We start from the raw sequence: 27,260 nt of genomic DNA, 5'->3' as shown, positions 1-27,260 counted from the left end.
CATCCCTGTTCTCCAGTTAGCCCTACAGTAAACATCACCACTAACATAAACAAAGCTTTTATTCACATAAAAATGCTCCGTTTAAGAATGTATGTAACGCAGCAAAAAATATGCCCAAATAAACGTTAATTCATCACCCACAGGTTTCAAATTCACCGGTCAGTCACAGCTCTGTGTGAATCCTGTGCACTTCACTCTGCAGCCTGGATGCAAAGTTTATCCTTAATGGCAGCACCTGTAGAACTTTTGTGTTACTTTCCGCTAAAACAGTTAACGGACCCAGCAGAAGTGTGTAAAAACCGAGTCCAGCCACTTAGCACCCTCCTTCCAACAAACGGCACCAACAGATAACTGGAAACTGCTGTAAATACCGCGACTGGAAAATATTTAGGTGAGCGGCAAAGTCTTTGCTGCGAAACAATGGCAGACATTTAACTGTGCTCCCGGTGACCGCAGTCAAAGGCCTTGTCATCACAGAGCAAACAGTAACTGATGTCCTGCCAAGGGCCAAGTTATACGTCATATCCATCTTTTTTGGAGAGATGGGGGGGGGGGGGGACGCTCAGATCCAGTCAGGAGATAAGACACAAACTTTCACTGCTGCTCACAGTCAGGGTGACCAGTGACAAAGAGGCTTATTTATGCGATTCTTTCTGAAGCAGCATCTACTGGAAGAGACAGCCAATCAGCAAAAAAACAGGAGGGAAACATACAACCAATCCCAATTAAGCCAGGCAGGGGCCTGTATCACAAAGCAGGATTTCTTGCTTAGCCGGATAACTTGTCAGATTTAAGGCAGTCTGGCCTAAACGCAAGTGACTAAAAAAAGGCAATTTAAACCGGGGTACCTTAAATCTGACAAGTTATCCAGCTAAACAAACTTCGTGATACAGGCCCCTGCAAGTGTCCGAGTAACTGAAAGAAATATTTACAAAGCAGGACCAAGAAAATCATTTTGAAAAGACTGCGGCAACCACCACCTTGGACCTGTATTGGACAGTGGATGGATGGATGGATGGATGGATGAGGTCCTTTCGAAGGGCAGGTCAGACATTGTACATACAAAAAAAACCACACACACACACACACACAACCAGAGCCGGACATAGTGCCGGGCTCATTTAATCAATGAGCAACTGGCATGCAGAGTTCAGATACCAAAGGAAGGTTTTAAGATTACACTTTGATCTGATAAGCCCCTGCCAAGAACTCACCACAAAGGTTATATTTTTCACCAAATTAAAAATGAATAAATATTTGGGATCAGTTCAGATGAGCCATTTGAGTGCAGAGTGTAGCAGTGTAGAACCGCAAGTTGAATGGGCAGATGAGTGTAAATGACACAGCCAATGAGAACGGCAGAGAGAATTAACATGCAGTACCCAGACAAGAAATGTTGGTGCGCTGGCATGTCCGACGGAGCAACGGTGTTCTGAGCGTCCCATTGGACGTGACCACCAGGGGGCAGTACAGAGGATGGGGTAAATGCCACGGAAATATCCCGTCAAACGTTTGACCACAGCACACTTATTTGTGAAAAAAAACAAATACAACTAATTGCATATTCACCGGTAATAAACCTCAAAAAAATGATGCTAATGAAAATTTATAGAATACTAATTTATGCACAGACTGTAAAAAGTGGCATAAACCTGCTTCCGTACTTCAATACCACTGGGCCGCTTATTTAATTTTTTTTAAATATGTAAAGTCACAGTACATAGATTTTAATGTGTAAGAAAGTTAAGTATGTACATTGGTTGCACACAATAAATTGTTTTCATGTTTGACAACATGAATCTTTAATTAGAATTTTACTTTGGACAAACGATTTTATTATGCAATTTAAACCCAAAGATATCATGATTTAAACGTGTTCATAGGAGAAACATAAAATAATGAGTTAGGATATACGAACTGCATATTTGCAAATTCAACTTTTGCCCTTTTCAGTGTATACTATATCGACAACTGTAGGTCTTCAAAGCAAAGCCTGGAGCTTTGAACGCTGTGTGACAGGCACCGCATGTCGATTTCAAACCTGGGGATTAAATGGTATTCAAGAACTTGTGCTAGAAATATAAGATGATCGAGATTTTCCTTCTTTTTGGTCCCTTGTTGATAAGGTAGAAAATAAAGGGAAGCTTTATTTTCACATCCCCTAATCATTTGGGGTATTCTCTGTCTGCGAAACCGAAAAACGAAACCCCCACCCCTTCCACCTCTCCCCCGAGACCTTCTTTCATTTAAAGCGAATTCCGACCAATTATTACAGCAACACTCTCAAGCGCCCGTGGAGAAGTGCAGCTGCCCTAATTTGATAATAAGGACGGCCGGCTTTGTTCCTGGGGGTCTCTATTTCATGGTGAATACGGCTCCCTTTTTCCCCCCCACTTCCTTTCAAACTCACATCAGGGACAACGAGTGACCCTTGAAAGAGACCAACTAAGATAAATGGACCGTTCGCTCCGAGCCCTTCTGCCACTTTTCAGTTTCAATTTGTAGCATTTATTTAACTGAAGTTGTCCTCACCACCTGGCGGCTCAAAACTAAGAAAAGTAGTGCTTGCTGCACTTCCTTGGCGAAATAGAGATGTTTATTTAGGGCGGCTGAGAAATGCCTATATATTTGACGAGCTGATAATCTGAGTAAATCCTATTCTTTTCTTAAAGCAATACAAACAGTCCCCTTGCCAACAAAAGTCTCGCCGGACACCGAAGTCTTGTAGTAAAATTACACATTAAATAAAACTAAAACAAAACAAAAAAATCCATGTCTAGCAAGTACTTAAGAGTCACATTTATACACAAGCAATAGGCCTAATTAATCAATTTTTAAGAGTGCAGAAATGCACATACCTTTTGGTTTGTGTGAATAATTTTTAGTGCTCTTTGACAACCACGGGGTCCGGGGAAGACTTCGTTTTAAAGTATTATAGGCTAATTATTGCAGTTCACATATGAATATACCAGCAAATACCGTCAGAACCAAAGATTTATAAATCACGTATACGTGCAAGTAATTACATTTAATCAGTGTTGGTATCTCTAATCAGTGCATCCGTGTCATTTACTCGTACACATATATATCTAATTACTTGGCACGTCGTATCCAAATATTAAATCATATCTGTGAAACACCAATGGCTTAAATGTAATATGCTAATAATTGGTTTATGTCAATGTTTTATTACTTGGACTGTAGAGCCTAATCAAACCTTTACATATTTTTGTCCCTGATAGTATTACTGTCACATATTGTTTGCGATTATTAAACTGCATTGCATGTACTGGGGAAGAACCTAGTGCAGTTGTATATTAAATAGTCTTATGGAAGAAACATGTTTAACTTGTCAAAAGTATTTAAACCCTTTTGCCAAAGAATTTACCCTAAAGCGGATAAGTGGAAAACACACACGTATGTTAACGGTCACGGGGCAAGACGCCCGGGATAGAGTCCACAATAATGAATCATAATGAACGTTTCAGGCGCATTCACAATTTCACGGTCTTCCGTTCTCGACAAGCTCGTCCAGTGTCCGCACTGCAAGGCAAGGGGATTCTGGGGGCGGGGCTTTGACGCAGCGCCGCCTCTGCTCATGAATATTAACACGACGCGCGCGTTACCGCCCCCAGCTCCCTGAACTTGCTGTATAGATGGAACAGCCAGTCGCTCGCAGAAGGTGCTTTCTTAGAGCGTCTCTATTATTGTTTCGCAGCTGATTAGGAAAGAACAATAAAAAACAGTGGTGATAATTGCACCCGCAAATAATAATACAACCACGAGAAAAGGAGGCAGGGTACTTTGGGTACTTTGCATTTGAAATCTCTGATCTTTTCAAGAAGTATTTTTCTCCACCCGTGCATGTTCAGATCGGAGGAGTATATTAGAGCCGTGAGTCGGCCAGACTTCTAGTTACAAAGCGAGCGGCAGAACCAAAAAGGAGGCATGATTTTAAGACGGAGTTCGGTTTTTGCTACTTTTTCCGTTCATGCATTTTTGCTTTGCCTATGGACACAGGTAGCTATGTGGATATTTTTAATACGAATGATCTCTTGTGTAAAAAAAAAAAATAGGATCCTTACGTGTTTTTTGGTCTCATACTGGAGAACATCAGATGAAAATGAGTAATTTATAACGCAGACTGTACCTGATTGGTGCCATTGTTTGTTTTTTTGTACGGTGGTGTCTAATTTTTAATAATTTAAGTGCGAAGAAAATGTTGATAGTTTTCCATTGATCCACCGGAAAGCCTTTTCCTAAGGACAGTTCTCAGCATTGCTGGCCAGTTATTAGTCACAGCTTATACCAGGTGTTTTATTCAAGTTTGCAACTGAGATTTTTTACCTTGTTTTGTCGCTTGTCACTGTTAATTGCTTTTCTTTATAACAGGTGTCGGACGCATCAGGGCACTTCGAGTTGCAGATCCTGTCCATGCAGAACGTGAACGGGAAGCTGCTGAGCGGGCGGTGCTGTGGCGGCGTTAGGAGTGCATCGGATCAGAGGTGCACCAGGGACGAGTGTGACACGTACTTTAAAGTGTGCCTCAAGGAATACCAGTCCAGGGTTGTGACGGCCGGGCCTTGCAGCTTCGGTACTGGATCTACGCCTGTCATCGGAGGGAATACATTTTCTTTGAAGAACACAATGAGGAAAGAGAAATCTAGGATTGTATTGCCTTTCAGTTTTGCGTGGCCGGTAAGTGGGATGTCTTACGTATAGTCCACACGCATTTGAAGCTCTGTTGAAATTTCTGTGTGTTTTACACGATAATGGAATTTTAACAGACACACATGTGAGTCCACGTGGTGGTTCATGCCGAGTTGTTCATAAGCATCTGACCATCCGAGGGTTTGGAAGCGGCTTTTCAATGTCATGTGGTTAAATGTGCTAAACAAATTTGCAAGCTAGATCCTCTCAGCTTGATGTCCACGTCGCTGTCAAGCTGTTTCTGCGCTCTTTTGGCAAGAAGTTGTTACAGAAGTCCGGGGAGCAAGTCATGAACCACTTTCACGATCGCTGCCTTACCGTATAATAGCCTGTATATTTTTATATCCGCGCCAGTCATTGCAATCACAAGTAGGGTTTTGCATGTCCATTATACATTTATCCCCGTCCTTGGCATACAAAGCTCCGTAGCCAAATGTCACATAATACTGCAAATATTTTCTTTTCTTCTTGAACACTTGTGCGACATAAGCAAAAGCATTTGATTGAGCCACTCTCATTCCTCGCTGTTTAGATGCCATTTTCTTGATGATTTTTTTCCCCGGGTTCGTAACTGTTAATATTGTCAGACGAGTACGAGCTGGTGTTGTCTCAGACTTTGCGATGGTGTGTAGTATTTCAGAGCCGAGGAACGGGCAGAGAATGAGGGTCAAGTAACTGGCGGGCTCGGCCAAATGCCACAGCGGCCAGCGGCCAGATCCGTGTCTCCCAGCACCGCATTATGAACATTCTATCTAGATTTATCCCGTTTGTAACTCCATGCATTATCCAGCCTTGCAGTATTGGTAGTTTATTAAATGGGATATTTTTCTTTGTTTTCAACACAGTAGTCTTGACGGTCTTTTTTGAATTTTCTGTGCTGGGGCCGTGCGAAGTTTATCTCGCAAGAATAAAGCGTTAGGGTGTATGTATGCCCGCAATAATAAACGGGTATTTATGCTGCAGCTTAAATGCCGAGCACTAAGTTTTTAAAGGGGGTGCATAAAACAATCTGGAGAAGTTTACACAATTCACCTGCCGAGGACGGGTAACGTTACACGAAGGAAACTATGTACTTGCCTAAGAAAGTGTTGAATATTTAGTGATCATCACTGTTAATGCCTTGAAATGCTCTTTATTTTAAGCGTGCAGACGGTAACAAACACGCAGGATTTCAAACAAGGTTTTAAAGGGAGGTTGGGTTTTGGAGCAGGGCTGAGGTTAATGTTTTACGATATTTCTGCAGGCTTGACCCCGATCTGCCTGGCAATCCGTTTGCCAGTGAAATTGTATTCGGGGATGTTTTCTTTTGCTCCCTATCAAAGGTATCAGACACTGAGGGAGTTGTTTCAAAACGACCGTAATGGAGGCAATAAAACACCTGGCTTATCTGCTCGCTGTAGTTAACATACAGTGCCGCCGAGAATCGCACAAACGTGCACTTTGAATCTATAACTTTCTGTCCGATTAGACGGCAAAAAAGTCAGCAAAACACAGCCCTGAACTCGCAGCTGGCCCCAATCCTTGTTCTGTCCTTACATTAAGCTTAACCACACGGCCGCAGCCGTGAAGTAAAAATAGACTATTGAATTTGTCATGTCACAACTTTATGTCGGTGTCAAACTCATTTGTAATGTTATATACGTACTTAGACCCCCACATACGCCTACCCCCGCTTTTCAACCGCAAAAGTTCCCATGGTTTATGAATTTCTAATATTGTGGTTTAAATTAAAGGTCCCTATTATATTTATTGAAAGGCTGCACTTAAACAGGCATTTATGTTCAGGATTATTAATTAATTTACCATTGCAGCCATCGAAGGGATTAACTGATGAAAAGCAAGATTCCTGGCAGTGGTGTCATGTTATTCAAAGACTGTATGTATCCCTAGTAACTAGTTTTAAAATTATTTAATTACCCACCACCACCGCCACCATCACCACCGCAGATTTGCGCCAAGAGTTGTTCGTCAAAAGGACAAGGTTAATCAGATGCTGTCATCTCGCATACTTAACTTTTAATGCGTTTCCCATGCAGACATTTCAGCGCAAAGCCCGCCGCTAAAAGTGTGCCGTTCCGAAAGCGAAAGCAGCCGCTCTCACTGGGAGACGGCAGCTGGACTAATTTTGACGGTTCAGAAGAGCACTTTCCAGGAAGCAGTGAAAGTTTTCCTCTGCCATATTAGATTCGGGCGCTTGGGCTCGCCTCGTTCTTTACGCATTTGGAGATACCAGTCAGTAAATGGGATAATACGATAAGAGCCTATTTGCTGTGTAATGACCTAGCAGAAGGATAGAATACACCTGAAATGAACGTTTCTGAGTGGGTTTTTGGGTGCTAGTTGGCATCCTGGATGAAAAGTGGAATGTTGCTGGGAGACACTGGCAGTGTCCTGACAGTGAGACCTTGGGTCACTGTTTAGTGAGACATGCAACAGTGCAATGACGTTAGAGCTTTTATGTGAGATATTTATACATGTATATATGTAAATATATACTCATGTAGAGGTTGGGTGTATGTACACTCATTAGCTGTGTCATTAAACTTGTGATGCTTCAGTCCAATATGTTAGTGATCAGCATCAAATGGTCTTTGTAAATGATTTTGCCTGATGAGACGTTTTGATCTCATTGTAGGTTATGCAAATACACCTTTGCAGTTATTCCTGTTTCAGGGTTGGGAACTTTATGCCACTGTGGCCTGGGTATCACCCAAAGGATTCTGGGTAAAGTGTATCCCCCCCGCATTGCACTGCAGGAAAGATGATTGACTGTTGAGGCAGGCGTGTGGTTGGGTATCGGTTCATCAAAGGTCACAGCAACCCTCTCAGTCCTGCTGGGATCTCCAGGCAGAAAGCCTTCTTGTTCAAGCACGGTCTTTGTGAAGGAGCACGCCTGACCGGACCTGAGGCATTCCTCTCTCCCTGAGCTGGTCTCCCGTAGCACCTATTGTGTCTCTTGGGGCAGGTAGATGTTACGAGGTGAGGGGTCCATTACAATGCCAATTCCTGCACGGATAAACCGCCCCCCTCCCCCTTGTGGTGTTGCCCAGCAGCACGTGTGAGCTGGGGAGGGGGGCTGGGGGGTTCGGGGTAGGTATTGGCTCTGTGCTGCCAGATTTTTTGAAAGCGGCCACCCAGACTGGGGCACCATTAACCAGGAACAAAGGCAAGCCCAGACCGGCTGAGGCCAGGATTATGGTGCATAATGAGGCTGTCCAACAATAATGCCTGAGCAGACAGGGTGACAGGAAGTGGCAGTGGACTCAGCAGAAATGGACTCAGAGGCAAACTGATCCTACTCCACTCAGGCCCAGGTTGTGTGTTAGGGTCACAGTCTCCCCAGTTAGCTGCACAGACCAGTGCTTCTCCAGTGTCCTCTGTTAAACTGGAGTGAGCGGGTGATGGACAGTCAGGGAACAGGCCTTAAGCAGTGACAGTGACATGTTGGTTCCTTGTGACAGCCTGGGATGTTTGCAGTTAAGCCCAAATTGAAACAGGAAAGAGGTTGTTATGGAACAAGCTTAATTGTTTTTCTGTGTGGAGTTTCAAAAAGCAAATTTGTTGCTGCTGCAGACTTGACTGGAAGGACATCCTACCTCTAGCTTGACACGCTGGGGTTCATTCTGGCCGACACAGATGTTCTGGATTTAAGTGGGCAGTCTGAGATCTTTAGTTAACAAAATCAATTTGGGGGGGATATTCTACTTCCCCCCCAGGGCCTGAGATGAGTGAAGTGATCATAAATAGAGTTTTACGCACTTTGCCACAAGACTCCTGGGGTTTACTGAGATGGGGGCATCTTAGTGGTCCGCCGGGGGCAGGCAGATGAGTGTCCAGAGGTCTGCTATCATGACAGCCCCCCCCCCACCCCCCAGCCTCTTTGGGAAGTCTGAGACAGACATAAGTATGAGCTGGCTGCTCTAATCTCTTCCCAGTTTTCCACAGACGCCTCGCGGCAAATGGGGCTGTACCTCCCGTTCCTCTGAAGGCAAAGGTCACTCAGCCCTTCCTGTTAGAGATCAGGTATTCAGGTGAATGGAGCCTCATTGGGGGAGGGGCCTTTAAGGGCCTTTCTGTGCTGCTGTGCTGTAATAATACTGTACGTCTCGCTTGCATTTTATGAAGACAGAAAGAATGCGTGTAAAAATGCCTGTTTACTGTGGGCACCCCGTTAGGGGTTATAAGACAAAAGTGCACATGTTAAAAAACATGGCCTGTCTCCTGTTCTGGTGGGGGGTGGGAGGGCATTCTCCAGAGTTCACTGGGAGCGGCAGAAGCCATTGTTAGCCCCCGTTAGAGATGCTCAGGCTTGGTTTGGCAAACGTTCAAACAACTGACGGCTTCAGCAGAAGCCTGGGAAAAGTGAATCTGGCAGGTGAAAGGTCATCGTCACTGATAACCAGATCGTGAATTATGGGGTGAGATTAATTGGATCAAGCCGCAAGCTCAGCCCTAACATTGCCTGTTTGAGAGGCAAGAATAAAGAAACGCTCGGTGAGACGCGGCATGAGCCGACCCGGGGGAGGGGGAGAGCGCCAGCCGTCCCTCCCCAGGTGTGGGACATGCGGGCTGCCTCTCCGGACACAGGCCCTCGCTGCCGGCTGTGTTCGGGCTTGCCCAACGAGCTCGCTCTCATTTGCGCTTTCCCACAGTTACCGGTGCGGGGAAACCACACCGTCCTCACGGGAGTCAGGGTTGTGTCCGGGCTGCTTTCCAGCTCAGGAAGTGGGGGCCGGGAAGATGTGCAGGAGAGGCATTAACGCCGGCAGGGGGAGACGCAATGACAGCTGGGATTTGTTTATCTTTTCCAAAACTTTATCGTACTGGAGAAGCAAAGATAGGTACGTTGGAGGTTTTCCCTCTAAGGATTCCCAATTCCTGGTATTTGACAGTTGGGAGTGATTTGGGTCTCTTGGATAATTTTAACCAGAGACCTGGGATCAGGATCAGGATCAGGCAGGATCCTCGCCACGGTCACATGTGGCTCCTCCGCTGCGTATTCTGGAGAATTCCACCGCTAGTGGGGTCAGCGTAAAATGTGACGAGTAGGTGGGCCGAAATTGCCCAGGGCAGAGCTCGACACACACCAAAAGCACGACCCCCCCCCCCCCTCTACCCGTCACCTGATACTGGTGAGAGCCTCGGCGGCCTGAGGAGGGACAAAGCGTTTCTAAGAGGACAGGAGATAAAGAGCGCCCCCAGTGGCCTGACCTATCATGGCACTCACAACATAGCACATGAATGCATATGTTTTTACTCATTTAGCAAATGCTTTTATACAAAGCAATGTGCTTTTTTTGTTTTGTTTTGAGAAAGCAGGACCAGACAGTCCCTGAGGGTGAAGCACCTTGCTCAAGGGCCCAACGGTGAAATTATTTGGTGAAATCATTTGTTTTCACACACCTACACACGGTCACATTCCTCACACACAAAGACACATGCACATGCTCACAGCTGCATTAGCCAGAGAGCTAATTAATGATTCTCAATCCCGTTCCGATATAACTGACAAACAGACTGACAGCGAAGAAAACATTTTGACGTTGTTTTTTAATTGTGCCCATGGCTTTTGTTTCTCAGAATTCACTCTCCAGGGACATTTCCTTAAAGATCTCCTCCCCCGACAATGTGCCAAAATCGATAGTCGTGGTGCGCGCTGCCAAAAAATCAGGCGTTATCAAACCTTTCGACTTTCCTTGGCACCCGAGCGCGGGGAGGTGAGCAGGGGTGTGTGAAGATAGGAATCCTGGAGGCCCAAAACAATAACAGGAGTTACCTTCATGGCAAACACCTGCTCTGCTGCCTGCTGGGAGGGGACTCCTGTCTGTGACTCCAGTTCGGGACTCCTGTCTGGGACTCCAGTTCGGGACTCCTGTCTGGGACTCCAGTTCGGGACTCCTGTTAAGGACTCCTGTCTGGGACTCCCATTTTGAATTCCTGTTCGGCACTCCTATTTGGTATTCTTGTCTGGGACTCTTGTCCGGGAATCCTGTCTGTTCGGGATTCCGGTCTGAGACTCCTGTCTGGGACTCTTGTCCGGGAATCCTGTCTGTTCGGGATTCCGGTCTGAGACTCCTGTCTGGGACTCCTGTTCCTGGCGGTTCCTGAATGAAGCACTGCCATTGTGGGTTAGGCTGAGTGATGTGCTGAAATTGACCTGGAATGGAGGGAGGCAATGATGGCAAATGAAGGAAGGAATGATGGAATGAAGTAAAATCCAAAATATGTAGTTTTTTGCTTTTCAGTTGTTCCAAAGGATCTAAGACGTCGTTTTCAGTTTTAGCGCTGTTACGTCACTGTGTCTGGCAATGTTTAATATCTTCATAAAGATTTTTATCTTTTGTTTCTGATAAGACGCGTCTTAAAGGTGTCATGGAGATGTACGGTTTACCGTACACAGCAACATGTTTCCCCCGGCAACAACACAGCGATTTATGTAGAATTAGCTGTCATCTGAGGCACGCAAAATTCACCTGGGAGCGTCTGACATGGAAATTTTGCAACAGATATAGTCCTACTGCATATGACAGTGATTGAAGCTGTTTACTAAGATCTTTTACTTTGATCTTGGACTCATCCCAGGATCCAGTGGCCTCAGTGCCAATAATCAGGGAGGCAGAGTAATCAGTTTAATGGTGTAAATCTTCCGGGCCTGAGTGATCCTCTTCACTGCGCAGCTCTGTGAACTTGTGTATCTCCACCGCCTGATTAACCGATTGCTCCTGTGTTTCCTGTCTTCCTCAGAGGGCCTACACATTGATTTTGGAAGCCCTGGACTGGACTAACAGCAGTAGTGGAAGCAGTAAGTATCACTACACCCCCCCCCCCCCCAAGACTGTGGCTGATTCCGGGTAACGGGGACACCTCTTCTCCACACAGAGATTTAGTGTGTAAGGCTGGTCAGAGGGGTGCAGTGGGCAGACGGACATTTTTTGTGTAACATAGAACCAAATCGACTACAGGAACTGATATGTGGGTCCCAGAGGTGTTGGGGGGGGGGGGGAAGCTGAGATTGGCATACTGAGCCTTTCAGGTCAAAGATAGAAATGGAAAATGGAAGTTCACCCCACTCCCCCCCCCCCCCCCCGGGTTGGAGGCCAGAGCATGCTGCTCTAAAGATCTCAGAGCATGCTGATAGACTGACAGGTGCTCCTGACAGAGAGAGAGTAAGCAGGGTGCAGGCGGATCAGGGATTGGGGGACATGGGGGGCGTGGGGGGGGGGCATATGGGGTCGTATACCTATGAAAATGTTTTTATATACTTGATGACTAATAGCAGGTGAGGTTGGGGGGGGTCACGCGATGGGGTTACCTGATCCGTGAAGCGCGGTTATGCGTGTGAATAGGACCCAGTCTGTACCCACACGCACACACAGACTCATGTCCGGGTCTGTCGCCAGGATAAAGATCCGTGCCTAGACAGACCTGCGGGCGGGATGTGGGACCTGTAGGGCGGGGACTGGCGAGATGGGGGCAGGGATGGGGGCAGGGCGGGCCGGAGCGAGTTCAGCAGGCAGTGTGCCTATGACACCCTTTCAAGACAGGCCATTAGGCACATGGCGTCAAAACTGGCAGCGTGCAGTGAACCCCCACCCCCCCAGGCCTGGCTTGTAAAGAACACCCCTCCCAGCCCCCCACCACCAACACTGCAGCAGGGAAAAGCCACATCACGGATTCTGATGTAGATATAGAAAACAATTGTGCAGTCTGGGTTACGGCGAGGTCAAAGGTCGTTCCTTTCAGCTCGTTCTCGCTTCCTGTCTGTAAAGATAAGCGTACCACGGATTGGTCAAATATTGACTCTGATTTTTTTCCCCTCCTTTAACCCTCTGTTGCACGGTTAAGGGAGACAAAGTCGATCTAAAGCCGCAGTGAGGGCTGTCCGGCGGGGAGATGGAAGCCCAGAGTCCGCCATACTTTGTTTACCTAGAGTGGCGAAACGGGGTGGCTCCATGGCTCCTCCTACTGGCATGATGCCAGCGTGACGCCGACACGGCGTTGCGAAACATTTGCATCGCAGCCCGACCGCCGTGCCCTGCAGGCCTTACTCTGACCGGATCTGTCGCTCGCAGAGTCAGTCTTTTTAGCAGACGACCCCTAACCCGCTCTGCCGATTTCCTGAGATTTCACAGCAAGGCCTGGAATATTCCGTCTGTTAAACAGCACGCCTCAAGCCCACGGTTGGTCAGGTGCCCGCGGCGGCAGGTCATATGAGCTCGCAACATTGCCCCAGCCACACACCGCAGCCCAACAGCGAAATGCCGCAGAGGACCTCGGCATTCCTGACTAACGTGAAACATCATTATCTCCCTGTGTTTCTCTCCACCCCCCAGACCTGGCTGCATGAGGCTCCTTCCTCTCTTCTCTATCTTCACGCCTGCCAGCAGGGGTGGGACCACAGGGGCACTGGTCCCAGCTGAAAGCTGATTGGCCCCCTCCCCTGTCACTCATCAATTCAAACCATATTATTGGCTAATGATGAGTTTGCCTCCTCTGTATGAATTATAGAATTGTCCCTGATTGTGAAGAGTTTAGATTTTGGGGTGGGGTAGGGGGGCGGGTGTAACAACGCATTGAGAGTATAAGGTCCCGAAGGAGAGCCAGGCATCATAGTCCTTCTAGGCCTGTCCTGTCACTTACCCTAAGGGGCTCCAGGAAGGCCCTTGCCTGGGTGTGATACAGAGGGGAGGGGCAGCTTATTATGAACATTGGTACTGCTGGTGTGGCTGCTGAAGGTGGGAGGGGAGCCTGGCAGCCAATGGGACCAAATATCCACCATCCGTAACCCATGCTGACTGTGTTCAACAGTGCTGGGACACAGGAGGCGGGGTTTATTAGATTCAAACATTCTACGATTGGGCATATGCTAGTTAATTGGCGTCCAGGTAACCCAATGAGACCCTTAGCCTCAGACGTTGCCATCTCCCCTCTGATTGCTCAGGTTCCGAGGTCATCGAGAGGACGTCCATCTCAGGCATGATCAACCCCAGCCCAGACTGGCAGACCCTGAAGCACAATGGGCCCGTGGCCCAGTTCGAGTACCAGATCCGGGTCGCCTGCGATGAGCACTACTACGGATTCGGCTGCAACAAGTTCTGTCGGCCGCGGGACGAGTTCTTCGGGCATTACACCTGTGACAACAACGGCAACAAGACCTGCCTGGAGGGCTGGTCCGGACCCGAGTGCAACAAAGGTGTGGAGCTTAACAGTGCACCTTGCTTGGAAGCTGTGCTGTAGGAGTTAATTTATGATTTAGGGAGCAGGTGGAAGGGATGCAAGGCATTCAAGTACTGCCCGGGTGACCTCTGACCCCATTGTGACATCATGGCCCAACATGTTTTCTGCATATCGGTGGTCTCTGTCATGGGTGCTCATTGTCTGGAGCCTAACTGGTGGATTTGGGGCAGCAGAACAGCACCAGGCCCGACCACACCATAGCAGACAGTTACTGCACATATAAATTTAGGACTTCTTACCATTCCAGCGGGAGGGAAGAAGTCTGCCAAGGGGGTGGAGGTGCAGGGGGGGTGGGCGCTCGGGGCCGGTTGGTGGCACACTGATGCTGAGTGTCTCCCTCTCTCCTCTGCTCCCCGTCTCTCTCCTTCGCTCTGCTCTCTCCCCTCCTCCCTGTCTCTCTCCTTCTTTCCTTCTCCCACTCTAGCGATCTGTCGACAGGGCTGCAGTGCGGAGCACGGGTCCTGCAAAGTACCGGGAGGCTGTACGTAAGTGACACGTCTGGACCAGCACTGGGGAAGGGGGCTGGGATCATGGGCTTTGTATGAATTTGGGCCATAGATTTAACGCGCGTGGAGGAGCCCGGTCAGGCGTACCTACTCTCAGGCGTAACCAGCACCATGCGGGACTCCGAAGTGTCCGAATCTGAGCGTCTCTGCATTACTGTACACGGCAAACCAGAGCGACAAATGGGACGGACACAGACATATTTGAAAGCAAGATTAGCGTGCCCCTTTGCTCCAGCTCGCCAAAACCCCAGGGTGCTGAGAGCTTAATGGCGTGGACGGAATCCTGTCAGAAGACATTGACAGACCCTCCATTTCCCTGCATGGCTTTGATGTTACTCCCATGCAAGAAACAATAGAAACCAGAACACCCCCCCACCCTGCCCCAGGGTGTAGCCGCCTTCCCCGGATCTGGCCTCAGAGCCAATTAGCACGCAGTCTGGAGTCACAGCTGGGCCAAGGCGCTCACTGGACTGTGTCCTGCAGTTACGGGTGGGCCGAGGCACTCACTGGACTGTGTCCTGCAGTTACGGCTGGGCCGAGGCGCTCACTGGACTGTGTTCTGCAGTCACGGCTGGGCCGAGGCGCTCACTGGACTGTGTTCTGCAGTCACGGCTGGGCCGAGGCGCTCACTGGACAGTGTCCTGCAGTTACGGCTGGGCCGAGGCGCTCACTGGACTGTGTTCTGCTGCACTTGCAGCCCGATGGGGCTGGTTTTATCTGAGCTTCGTGTTTAACTCTATCTGTACTTGATGTGCTGTGTTTGGCCTGAGATGTGTATCAAGGGGGTGTTGGGGTGGGCCTGCTCCCCGCTCCCCCCCCCCCCCCCCCGTGGCACAGATTTGGACAGACAGCTTTCCCTTTTTTGCTTTGACCCCCACACGGACTCTGGTCTGGGATGAGAGCTTGATGGCGCCTTGGAAGGCATGGGGAGGGCGGGGGGGGGGGGGGGGGCAGAGTGGAGGACAGCTCTCTCACAGGAGCCCCCCCCCTTATTATTGGCAAGCAAACATTTGCTTTTGTCTTTTTACATTTCAGAGACTGATACTGATAAAAATGTTTGGTCCTTGTTGGAGGGGGGTGTGGGTTCATGTGACCAGAAAGTGTGCAGCCCTCCACTTCAGTCACAATCCTAGAATCACCACTTCTCTGCTGTGCTAAAGTTTTCCCATCGAGCGCTTTTTTTAGGCAAATCCCCCCCCCCGACCCCCAAACCGCAGCCTTTGGTGTCTTTGGCGTAAGGCAGGCCTGCTATCTCATTACTCTGCGTTTTAAGGGCTGCAGCTATCAGTGGGAGATTTTTTAATGCATTTTATTGTGGTCTGGAAGTTGTCAGCAGTCAGGGCTAAGGGGTGCTCCTCTTTCCAAGCCGGGGGGGCTGAAGCGGGAGAAGGAAATCTTGTAGGATTTGGGGGAGCAAAATTAAAAAATTACAAAACAAGACGAAACAAAAAAAAACACAAACTGGCAGGAGTACACTGCCCCCATCCCCACTCACTGGACAGCTCCGCTGGGGCCCCTGGGGCTCCTTGGGGGGGGGCAGGCTGGCCGTGCCGTGTCGTGTCAGGAGAGCACTGAGCTGCACGCAAACGTCAGCTCCACTGGAATCGCTCACTTCTTGTTTTGTGGTTTAACACTCTAGTTTTTCACTCCGTTTTTTTTTTTTACGTTATTGTCGCTCTTCCACGTCGCTCAAATTCCAACAGGGATCGTTTTCTTTGTCAAAAAAAAATTCTGCATCGTCGTTGTAGTATCCAGGTTTGCCTTCTCTTAACAAAAAGAAGGGGAGGAATGGGGGGAGGGGGGAATAAGGGGGACTCGAACCCCCCCAGGAAAGCTGAGCGTGTCTCGCCCGCAGGTGCCTGTATGGCTGGCAAGGGCAGCACTGCGACAGGTGCATCCCGCACCCAGGCTGCGTCTACGGCGGCTGCGTGGAGCCCTGGCAGTGCCTCTGTGACACCAACTGGGGCGGCCAGCTGTGCGACAAAGGTGGGCTTCCTTACCCCCCCCCCCCCCCCCCATGCGTCAGTGTCACACATCCAGCACGTCTTCCCCATCCTAGCCACACTGGTTCCAAATTCCAGAAACCGTACTGTGTTTACCCTTGCTGAATTTAATTCCTACCCTTCACCCCCCCCCCCCCCCCACCAGATCTGAATTACTGCGGCACCCACCAGCCTTGTCTGAATGGGGGCACGTGCAGCAACACGGGGCCGGACAAGTACCAGTGCTCCTGTCGCGAAGGCTACTCCGGGGTCAACTGTGATAAGGGTACGTACCTCCGCCTGGGGGGCACTGCTGCATCCTATTTGCCCCCCCCCAGTTGCGAGACTATAGGTGTGTGTGCATGTGCTGCCCTCCCAGAGCATCTGTACACCCTATATTTCACACCTTTAACATCTGTGCAACATTTTACAGAATCGTACCATTTAAATCACATCCCAACTGTCCACTTATTGAGTGTTCATGTTAATAAAATGCGTGTTAATAGTCGAACCCGGTTTATGATGCTCACTGAGGCAGGCAAGACCCCCGCTGTAAGAGAGCGTATTGGCCAGGCGGAGTCGTCCCCGTGAGACGAGGACCTCATTGAGAACCGCTCTAAAGTCACTAACTCACCTGATGGTCACTGACTCACCACTGACACGTGGAATTCCCTATAAAAGGGGCGACCCCCATGTGACACACTAAGCGGCAGGAGCGTGCAGAGGATGTGACCCTCCCCTCCGCCAGTAACATACCCTGGGGCCAGTTGATGGCCTGTCACAGGAATGCAGATGATGCATGGGAATTCCTGCAGGAAAATGAGAAGATGGGATATGTATCCTGGGGGGGGGGTATTTATTACCCCCCTACCACCTACTCTGTTGCTTAGGTTACCTTGGCATGAGATTTTTTTTTTCTTGTTCACACAAGTTCACCAGTGCTGAGGTCGGGGGGGGGGGTTCCTGCTAGGTGTAGGACTGAAGGCATGATCCTGATCTCCTTGTACTCCCCCCCGCACACACATACAGCGGAGCACGCCTGTCTGTCCAGCCCCTGTGCCAACAGCGGGACCTGCCAGGAGACCAGCTCCGGGTTCGAGTGCCAGTGCACACCTGGTTGGAAAGGTGCCACCTGCACCATTGGTAAGAGCCCATCTACCAAATACTGTAATTAATTAAATTACCAGTAATTACATAACTCGCCATTTGAATTTCTTTTTCCTCGAAACCTCAGTTCCTTCACCGCCACGCCCCCTGCTGTCGAGTTAACTGGAATACTTTGGCTCCTCCTTTCAGATGTGGATGAGTGCGATCCAAACCCTTGCAGTCATGGCGGCACCTGTCAGGACCTGGTCAACGGGTTCAAGTGTACCTGCCCTCCGCAGTGGACCGGGAAGACCTGTCGGATTGGTGAGCTCCCCCCTCCCCTCCCCTCGTCAGCTCCAGTCAGCCAGAATGCTGCGTCAGGAGGGGGGGGAGGGGGGGCAGGAAGTGGGCCTCACCTCAGGAGAGGTTCCGGAGGGGGAAAGCAGGAACCCCTCCTCACTCAGCAGACCCACAGCAGTGCTGTAGCGGGGAGGCCCTGGATCTGACCCCCGCCCACCCACACACACACACACACACACACACACACACACACACACTGAAATCTCCTAACCCAGGAACCTGCACCCTCACACGCTCCCCCCTGCCGCCCCTGTAGCTCATGGCTGTGGAAGTCTTTGTGTAGTCAGGGCCACTAGAGGCCAGTTTGTGGCTGCGAGGTGTTTCCATCTCTCCTTCTGTGTGCGTTCACCCCAAAGGGCTCGCTTTCCCCCCGAGAAACAGCCCCCACGCTCAAGCCGTCCCTCGGGTCCTTCCTATCCTCCGCTAACATCTGCCCCCGTGTTTCCTCCACCCCCCACCCCCACCCGCAAAAAGACGCCAACGAATGCGAAAACCGGCCCTGTGTCAACGCCAACTCCTGCCGCAACCTGATTGGAGGATACTTCTGCGAGTGCATCCCCGGCTGGGCGGGACAGAACTGTGACACCAGTGAGTGCAGCCATGACTCTGGGAATTTTGGTGGGGGTGGGGGGGGGGGGGGGGGTGTTCAGATTACGATCCAGCCGCAGCATTGAGCCAAGAAGCAGATATTTTCTGAGAGGGAGTAGGCTGTCTGGAATGGAAATACGCGTCTTTATCACAAGCCTTTGGTCCATTTTGATGTGGGGGGGGGTCAGCTTCTGATAAACACTGGTTCTAACAATCGTGTGAATTTGCCTGGGCTGCGAGGACCCGCTTTTCTTTTCCAACCCATGGCAGGTTTTGGGGGGGGGGGGGGGGGCTTTATCTAAAGGGAAAGTGCAGCAGGAAATTGGACAAAGGCTGTATGGGGGTAGCTTGGTAGACAGAGTCGATTTCAGAGGTGTATCCTGGGCGTGCAGGTTGGGAGGGGGCCTGTGTTGTGACTCATATGAATTGTCCCATGCTTTGCAGACATTGATGACTGTCAGGGACAATGTCAGAACGGGGGATCCTGCAAGGTAAGTGTGCATGAGATCGCTGCGCCAATCGCTAGCCCCCCCCCCTACCAGCACCCCCCCCCCTACCAGCCCTGCACCATCTTAGCCCTGCCCCTCCTGAATCCATCGTTAATGAGCAATTTCAAAATAGCAAACACAAACATATCTTACATGATCTAATGAGTGTGAAGCAGAGATTTTACCCCCCTCCCGTCCCATTAGAAGCCTGTATAAATGAGAAACGAGCAGGCATGGAAAAAATGGGCAAGGGGGGGGGGGGGCTTAACTGCAAGGGATGAAGTCACAACAATACAGTCCTGTCCTGGGCTCCTGCCAGGAAAATCTTTGCTAATTATTTTGCAGTCGCGCCCTTTTTTTTCACCCCCCCCCCGACCTTTCAGTATCCTGACGTCACGCGGCAGCATTCACCCCCCTCCCCTGCAGTCCCGCACCCTCCCATCCGTCGTCTTGTCCCCCCCCCCAGGACCTGGTTAATGGCTACCGCTGCATCTGTCCAGCGGGCTACACCGGGGAGCACTGCGAGGTGGACATTGACGAGTGCGCCAGCGCCCCCTGCCTCAACGGCGGCCGTTGCCGGGACGACGTCGGCGGCTTCCAGTGCCTCTGCCCAGCTGGCTTCTCTGGCAACCTGTGCCTGGTGAGACCCGCTCAAATCCGCTCTCTGTCGCCCCCTACAGGACCACCCATTTCCATGTTCCGCGTCTATCTGCTCTGAATCGTCCCGTTCTTCCCCAGCTTGATATAGATTACTGCGAGCCAAACCCCTGCCAGAGCGGCGCTCAGTGCTTCAACCTCGCCTCGGATTACTTCTGCAAGTGCCCCGAGGACTACGAGGGCAAGAACTGCTCCCATCTGAAGGACCACTGTCGTACCACGTCCTGCCAGGGTGAGGCGTTCTTCCTGCATCTCTGTAGCCCAATTTGTGCACCCCCTCCCCAGCCACTCTGGGGGCTCGTTAGCAGCGGCATTCGTTTCATGTCCCCCCCCCCCCACCCCCCAGCCTAAAGCCCGCGCAGTGTGTGTTCCCCTGATTAATCACTGCGGTTTTTCCTTCACTGCGCTGCTCTGCAGTGGCCAGAGGTCAAAGTGGCCACAGAGCCACAGATCGTGCCAGGGCCGCCCTCTGCTTGGCGGGGGCCATGCCCCCCCCCCCACCTTCTCCAACAATTACACAAGAAGAAAAACCTATTGTAGGCTCATTTTTTTAAATAAGAAAATCATTAAAAGTGCAGTAGAAGAATTTAGGCAAACTACAGACGGCTGGAGGTCACATCCCATATTCGGCCACCACTGCTTGACATATATTAGGTTCTGCAGATGTCCACTTGTCTCACCTGCGCCGTAACACTGCCCCTGCCTCCCCCTCCCCCCAGTGATTGACAGCTGCACGGTTGCAGTGCCCTCCAACAGCACCCCGGATGGGGTGCGCTACATCTCCTCCAACGTGTGCGGCCCCCACGGCCGCTGCCGCAGCCAGCCTGGGGGCCAGTTCAGCTGCGAGTGCCAGGAGGGCTTCACTGGCACCTACTGCCATGAGAGTAAGGATCTAAGGGTCGGGGGAAATCTCTGTTGTACCTTTGGATAATTTTGTTTTGTTGAACCTTTAAACTTGCCACTACGTGGTTACACCCAAGCAGGGTGCTGACTCACCTTATTGCCTCAGTGGCGTAAGAGAAGCATGTCGTTTTTCATAGGAGTAAAGGAAGCACTTTTCTGGGAGGGGGAACCCGTACATATCTGGGCATGCATCCAGCCCCCGTCACATCTATCTCACCCCCCCTCCCCCCTTCTGTCTGCAGACATCAACGACTGCGAGAGCAACCCGTGTCGCAATGGGGGCACGTGCATCGACAAGGTCAGTGGCTACCAGTGCATCTGCAGCGACGGCTGGGAGGGCCGCCAGTGCGAGATCAGTGAGTGTTTCCCAACCAATCGAACGCAGTGGGGGGCAGAGCCTAAATGCAAACAACCAATCACCATCATTTGTTTACCGCCACCCTATCAGATATCGACGACTGCCGAGTGAAGCCGTGTCACAACAGGGGGACGTGCAGGGACCTGGTGAACGACTTCTACTGCGAGTGCAGAAACGGCTGGAAAGGGAAGACCTGTCACTCACGTGAGTGCCACAGTGCGTGTGTGTGTACATGGAGGTGTACGCTGCAGGCCGGTCATGTGACCGTCATGTGACTTACACCCCCCTTTCAGGTGAAAGTCAGTGTGATGCAGCAACCTGCAAGAACGGGGGAACCTGCAACGACGAGGGCGACACCTTCAAGTGCATATGTGCTCCCGGCTGGGAGGGCACCTCGTGTAACTCAGGTGAGACCCCCGGATGAACTGGGGGGGGGGGGAGTGTCCTTTTACATGTGGGGGGAGATGTTATTGATGGATTCTGCACTGCTCTGCAGCCACCAACAGCAGCTGCCTCCCCAGCCCCTGTGAGAACGGGGCCACCTGCATCGTCAATGGCGACGCCTTCACCTGTGTCTGCAAGGAGGGCTGGGAGGGGCCCACCTGCACCCAGAGTGAGTGTCACTTCCCCCCCCCACCCCATCAGGTTTTAGGTAACGGGGCAGGAGTGGGAATGGGAGACGACGCCATCGGAGCAGAACCTCTCATGCCCTCAGGCTCTCGCCTCCTGGCGTCAATCCGAAGCTGATCTGGAGAGAAAATAATAATAAAAAAATATGAAAATAAAAATCAGAAAAGTGAAAACAGCTGTTGAGCCCTCACCCCCCCCCCCCCCCCAGCTCGGCATTCCTAACCTCAGCAGAAAACAAGGCCCGTTCTCCCGCTTCCCGGTACTGAGGTCGCATTTCTCCCCAGCGCCGCGCGTCTCAGGACACACGCTGGCAGCATTTCCCCGGGTCGCACCTGCATGCGTCGGGGCGCGGCAGCCTGTGCAGTCAAGCTCCGACACGCTGCCGTCTTGCTTTCTGACCTCCTTACATGCGTTTATGTGTTTAGCCTAGAACAATAATAATAATGAAATATTTTCCATCTTGCAGATACCAATGACTGCAATCCACACCCTTGGTAAGTCCCTTTAAAGTTCTTCGACAGAGATGAGCTCTAGTAAACAACTCCCTTCAAACCCCGGTACCGTTTCCACAGCTACAACAATGGAACCTGTGTGGACGGGGACAACTGGTACCGCTGCGAGTGCAGCCCTGGCTTCGCTGGCCCAGACTGCCGCATAAGTGAGCATCCCGCCCCTCGAATGCACTGCACCCACTGGCTGTTAGTCAGAGCTTAAGGGAAGCACTGATTTCAGACCCCCCCCCCACACCACCTTACACTCCTCAGCTGAGAAAACAGCTTTTCGAAATGTCTCACGCTACTTCACTCCAGTTTCCTTCAGGATCTGAAAAACTAAACGAACTAACTGATTAATTAACGAAGTCTAACTTTGGGCATGGGGGCCCCCTGTTGCCCGTCATTAGAAACACACAGTTTTTTTTTTTCTCCTCACTGCTTGACATTCGGTTTCAATGAGAAACAATACAAGTATAACTCGTTAGGTGCTCACTCTCTGTCCCATGAACGGGGCACTGGGGGTGGGGCGGGGGGGGGGGTTGTATGCATATGCCTGACGGTGGATTTTTTTTCTGCTTTCGTCCAGATATCAATGAGTGCCAGTCATCACCCTGCGCCTACGGCTCCACCTGCGTGGATGAGATAAACAGCTTTCGCTGCCTGTGCCCGGCCAGCAGGGCGGGGCCCACGTGCCAGGAGGGTAAGGTGGCAGTCGTCGTGTGGCGCATGAGGGGACCAGCCGGGCACCTGGGGCCCCAGCAGGAAAATCCCACTAATTCGGAAAAGGGTGGCGGGCTGTAAATTTCCCGAGAGGAGACTGGGTTTGCCAGCGGCATCACAGATACCCCCCTCTTTGTTGCAGTCACTGGCCAGCACTGCGTCATTGGTAGCCGAGCGATACCCGACGGGACCAGGTGGGATGAGGACTGCAACATCTGCCAGTGTCACAACGGCAAGGTCACCTGCACTAAGGTGTGTACCCCGCCCCCCCAGTCCGCTCCTAAGCACATCCGACACTCCGATGTCTGAGGCTCCCCCCTGTGGCCAACAGATGTGGTGCGGCCCCAAGTCGTGTCAGGTGAATGGGAAAGGCCCGGGGGAGTGCAGCCCTGGTCAGACCTGCCTGCCCATTAAGGAGGACCACTGCTTTGTGAAGCCGTGTCCCGGGCAGGGGGAGTGCTGGCCCACAGACGGGCTGCCCCTCCAGGCCCAATGCCACGCCGGAACCTCCCTCCTGGAGACCAGCTGCAACTACATCACCTTCACTTTCAACAAGGAGAACATGCCGCAGGTGAGCGTTGTTCGCGCCGTCAAAAGACTCTGATCCGCTTCGCATTTGCCCCCACCCCGAAGAATTCCTGAGCAATTATCCAAAGCACTTAGCCCAAAACAATGCAATACATCAAACCTTACGTGAAGTTAACCTGAGTTCAAACTGTAAACTTTATACCAACCAATGAAAATGTTCCCTCCCTCTATTGTGAGAGTGGACAGTGACTGATTTGCTTGCTTGTGGCTCTTCTCTGTAGGGGTGTATACAGGGGGGCGGGGCCACCAGCCCCAGCTGGAAGCTGATTGGCCCCCAGAACCCCCTTAACGTCACTCACCAACTCAAAACATAACACTGGCCAATGATATGGACGGCCTCTCTGGAATGCCTCCCACCTTAAAAAATCCTGAACGCGCTCCTGCGTCTCTTGAAGCAGTAAAAAAAAACTCGAAAAGCGTGGAGATCCTATGGATTCTGGAATCTTCCACTGACATGTTCTCTTCCGTCTCCCAGGGCGTAACTGTGGGGCACATCTGCGGGGGGCTGCGGCGCCTCTATGTGGCAAGGAACTTCTCGGCAGACCATGCGGTGTTCATCACGTGCAAGCCGTCCCTGAGTGCCAGCAATGAGATCCACGTAGCCATAGTGTGTACCCCCCCCCCCCCCACGTAGCCATAGTGTGTACCCCCCACCCCCGCGCCCCCGCGCGCGTGCCGATCCCAATACTGCAGCCGGATCGGCCCTCTTTAATGCGCCGCCTTCTGTCTCAGTCCACAGATGAGCGCAGATCAGACACGTTTTCCGTGAAGGCGATCACCGACAATATCATCGACCTGGTCAGCAAGCGCAGCGGAAACAGTACCATTGTGGCGGCCATAGCTGGGGTGCGAGTACAGCAACGGCCCCCCCTGATCAAAACCGGTGAGGCTGCATATTCACAGGGGGATGTGTATGTGTGGGGGTGGTGGCTGCGCGAGAGGCATGAGCTGGCATGAAGGGGGTGGGATCTTTGGACCCCAGTCTCCACATAGAGCTGTCATCTCCAGAACTGTGAGTGTCAGGTACCATGGAAAATTCCAGCATGGGTGTCTGGGACGGAGGGGGTGGGGCGCAGTTGGGGGGTGGGGGTCCTACTCCCAACTCCTTGTGAAAACCACACAATTAAATGAGTTGTACTTGTACTGGGGTCAAATTTATGGTTGTCTGTGTCTCTGTAATACTGAGGATTGTTTTTTTTTTTTGCCGGTGCCAAGAGCTGATTGGCTTAGGAGCATCCCCCTAACCCCCCCCCCCCCCCCATATCACACATTAGCGCTCCCTCTGTTATTTTTGGGAATCACTTCCGTCTTTGTCCCGTATAGAAAAAACGTGCTCATGCCGTGACTTGACTGCTGAGGATGCGGTACAGGAGCCTGGGGGGGGGGGCTGTAAGTGGGAATCGGGGCTCGCTTTGCGATCCATGGGAGCGATTCCGACACGATTATTTTCCTGCTTCACAACCGGGTGTGGACCCTTAGAGACTGTAACAGGCTTTTTACAGGAGCCCGGCGGCGGTGGGGGGGGGGGGGTTTTGTGGGCCCCCCCACCCATAGCGCAGTCAGACCCCATAACGCGCCTTTCTGACACACCGTCACCGATAATCCATAACAAAAGCCTGTCCAGCACGGTGAAGAATCATTCCTTCATTTGTGTGATAACTTCTGCATTGTTATGGAAGCCAGTTACTTGACTGTAGACAGACATACAGAGAGACATAAAGATAGAATCAATCTCCAAAGTAAGATTAAGGAAATTTAAGATGGTATCTATTTCAGTTTTTATTAGACTTTTTGTTATTTTTAATCAACGTCGGGCATCTTTCTTCAACCCCCCCCCCCCCCCCCCGCTCAGACTACCTGGTCCCGCTGCTGAGCTCAGTGTTCATCGTGATTTGGATCCTGGCCCTGGTGGTGGCGTTCCTCTGGTGCTTGCGGCGGCAGCGGCAGAAGCAGGGCAGCCACGGCGGCCCGGCAGGGACGGCGCCGGCCGAGGGCGGAGCCACCAACAACGTGCGCGAGCAGCTCAACCAGATCAAGAACCCCATCGAGAAGCACGTGGCACCCGGCGCCAAGGACTACGGCGGCAAAAACACCATCATCGCCAAAATCAGGACACAGAACACGGAGGCCGAGGAGGAGGAGATGGAGAAGCACCTGCAACGGGCTCGATTTGCCAAGCAGCCCGTCTACACGCTCGTCGACAGGGAGGACAAGGCCACGCCCACCAAGAACCCAAACTGGACAAACAAACAGGACAACAGAAACTTGGAAACGGCACACAGTCTGAACCGAATGGAATATATTGTATAGCAGAAATGTGGGGTTGCCATGCAACCGGGTGGGGTTGGGGTGGGCGGGGGGCGGGGCTATGAGTTCGTAGTCCTTAAACTGTTGTCATATTTTGACTCAAAGGTTATTATTTACATAGAATCCCTATGTTAATTTAAGTCTCGACAAGTTGACTCACACTGGCAGTGTCTGTGGTTAACTGGGGAGAACCAGGTGCTGCATGTCACACCTATGCAGAACTAGATCCAGAAGCCCTGCGTATTAAACACCACCACCCCCCCTCCTCCCCGGACGCCTGGACGGTAATCGTGGGCTCCGTCCGAGGATTTCCTTAAATCACAATCCAAAAGTTTGCAAAAATGGTCTTAAGTATTATTATTTTTTAAGAATACAACACACAAAAGCAGCAAACAGGGCAGTTGGATCGCGGTGGTTTTTGAGGCAACTAGTTCTGTATTTGAAAGTGCCTTTGCAGCTCCGTACCACAACGATGTCAAAAAGAAAAGTTTTATTATTTATTATTTTTATTTTTAATTCTTGGGGAGGGCTGGGTCGATGTCAGCGGTCGCTGTCAAAATGAAGAATTTAAAGTGTCAATTTAGAACACTGTATAGATATGTACATTTTTTTAATTAATCATTGTGTATATTTGATTTATTAACTTAATAATCAGGAGCCTTAAGACGCCATTCCCTTTCTATTTAAACGTATCGTCTAGATTTGAAGGTTTTGACGACTTTCTATATTTTTGGTGACAATTGTTCCGTGTTTCATAAATGCCAAAATCTGAAGTGCTCTAGAAAGAATAGTTTATTTTTTAACAATAGATTGGGCATTTTTGTGCCTATAAAAAAAAGAATGTTTTGTACAAATGTCAGGCGTAACGAGTTCAGAAGTATCCTTTTCTGCCAGGACATCTTTAATTAAGGCGCGCTAGAAAAGGGGGGGGGGGGGGGAGGTGGGTGCATATCGTCTTGCTGCTTAGTTTTTTGCCAAACATGGGGGGCTACCGTAATGGTTATAAGGACAAAAATGAGAGCAAAGGCTTTATAATGACCAGAGGATAACGACAAATTTGCCTATGTAGTATGTGATAAAAAAAAAACAAAACGAACCTTTGGGACAAATCTCTCAATGTATACATGCTATGATTTAGCATAGCGTGAGAAGCTAGCCTCTGAATACTTGAACGGTAGGAAGGCATCAGGGAAGCTGCAGAAAGGGGGACGCAAAGGCCCCACCTCCAATAACAGGAGTTTGTGCTTTTGCTGTCCGCAGTTTTCCGTTTTTTCGAGGCTTTGAAAAGCATGTTCATTTTCGTTATCCCTGGAGAGTGTACTTTGGACTTCGCCGTCAGACTTGAGGACAGACTTTTGAGGTGTTGTACCTGGCAATTTTTTAAAAAGTTGTATTTATTAAATATTTTGTATGAAAAGAGGTGGAAAGTTTCTTTGAAGTGACCCTGTTTTTCATGCTTGAGGTGGACGGACAGACAACCGGGGGCCACATACAAAGGCGTCACTCTCATTGGGGACCCGAGTCGTTCCTTCCCCGCTGAAGATTATGCAAGCATGTGGGGATGTTTAGAAGCGACACGCAGGGAGGGGGGAATATGCATGGGAGCGGCCAATCGTCTTCACAGACACAGGGTGTGAGGTCATCGT

At 50.5% G+C, this 27,260-nt stretch overlaps 1 protein-coding gene across 1 annotated transcript; it reads left to right on the top strand.

The window, feature by feature from the left end:
- The first annotated feature begins 3,661 nt into the window (after positions 1 to 3,661).
- jag1b (jagged canonical Notch ligand 1b) lies at positions 3,662 to 27,031 on the top strand. Its single transcript, XM_072709490.1, has 26 exons — positions 3,662 to 4,020; positions 4,393 to 4,698; positions 11,455 to 11,512; positions 13,652 to 13,903; positions 14,372 to 14,432; positions 16,309 to 16,439; positions 16,602 to 16,721; positions 17,465 to 17,578; positions 17,732 to 17,845; positions 18,356 to 18,469; positions 18,914 to 18,960; positions 19,424 to 19,597; positions 19,696 to 19,846; positions 20,334 to 20,498; positions 20,760 to 20,873; positions 20,966 to 21,079; positions 21,169 to 21,282; positions 21,372 to 21,488; positions 21,972 to 21,999; positions 22,078 to 22,163; positions 22,586 to 22,699; positions 22,862 to 22,971; positions 23,051 to 23,290; positions 23,783 to 23,914; positions 24,040 to 24,190; positions 25,160 to 27,031. Exons 1-26 carry the CDS (start codon positions 3,949 to 3,951, stop codon positions 25,615 to 25,617), a joined length of 3,657 nt encoding a protein of 1,218 aa, XP_072565591.1. The 5' UTR covers positions 3,662 to 3,948; the 3' UTR covers positions 25,618 to 27,031.
- Positions 27,032 to 27,260: the final 229 nt, after the last annotated feature.

This window comes from Paramormyrops kingsleyae, chromosome 3 (assembly GCF_048594095.1).
Source record: "Paramormyrops kingsleyae isolate MSU_618 chromosome 3, PKINGS_0.4, whole genome shotgun sequence".
Lineage (NCBI taxonomy): Eukaryota > Metazoa > Chordata > Actinopteri > Osteoglossiformes > Mormyridae > Paramormyrops > Paramormyrops kingsleyae.
This window is presented reverse-complemented; position numbering and strand designations above follow the sequence as displayed.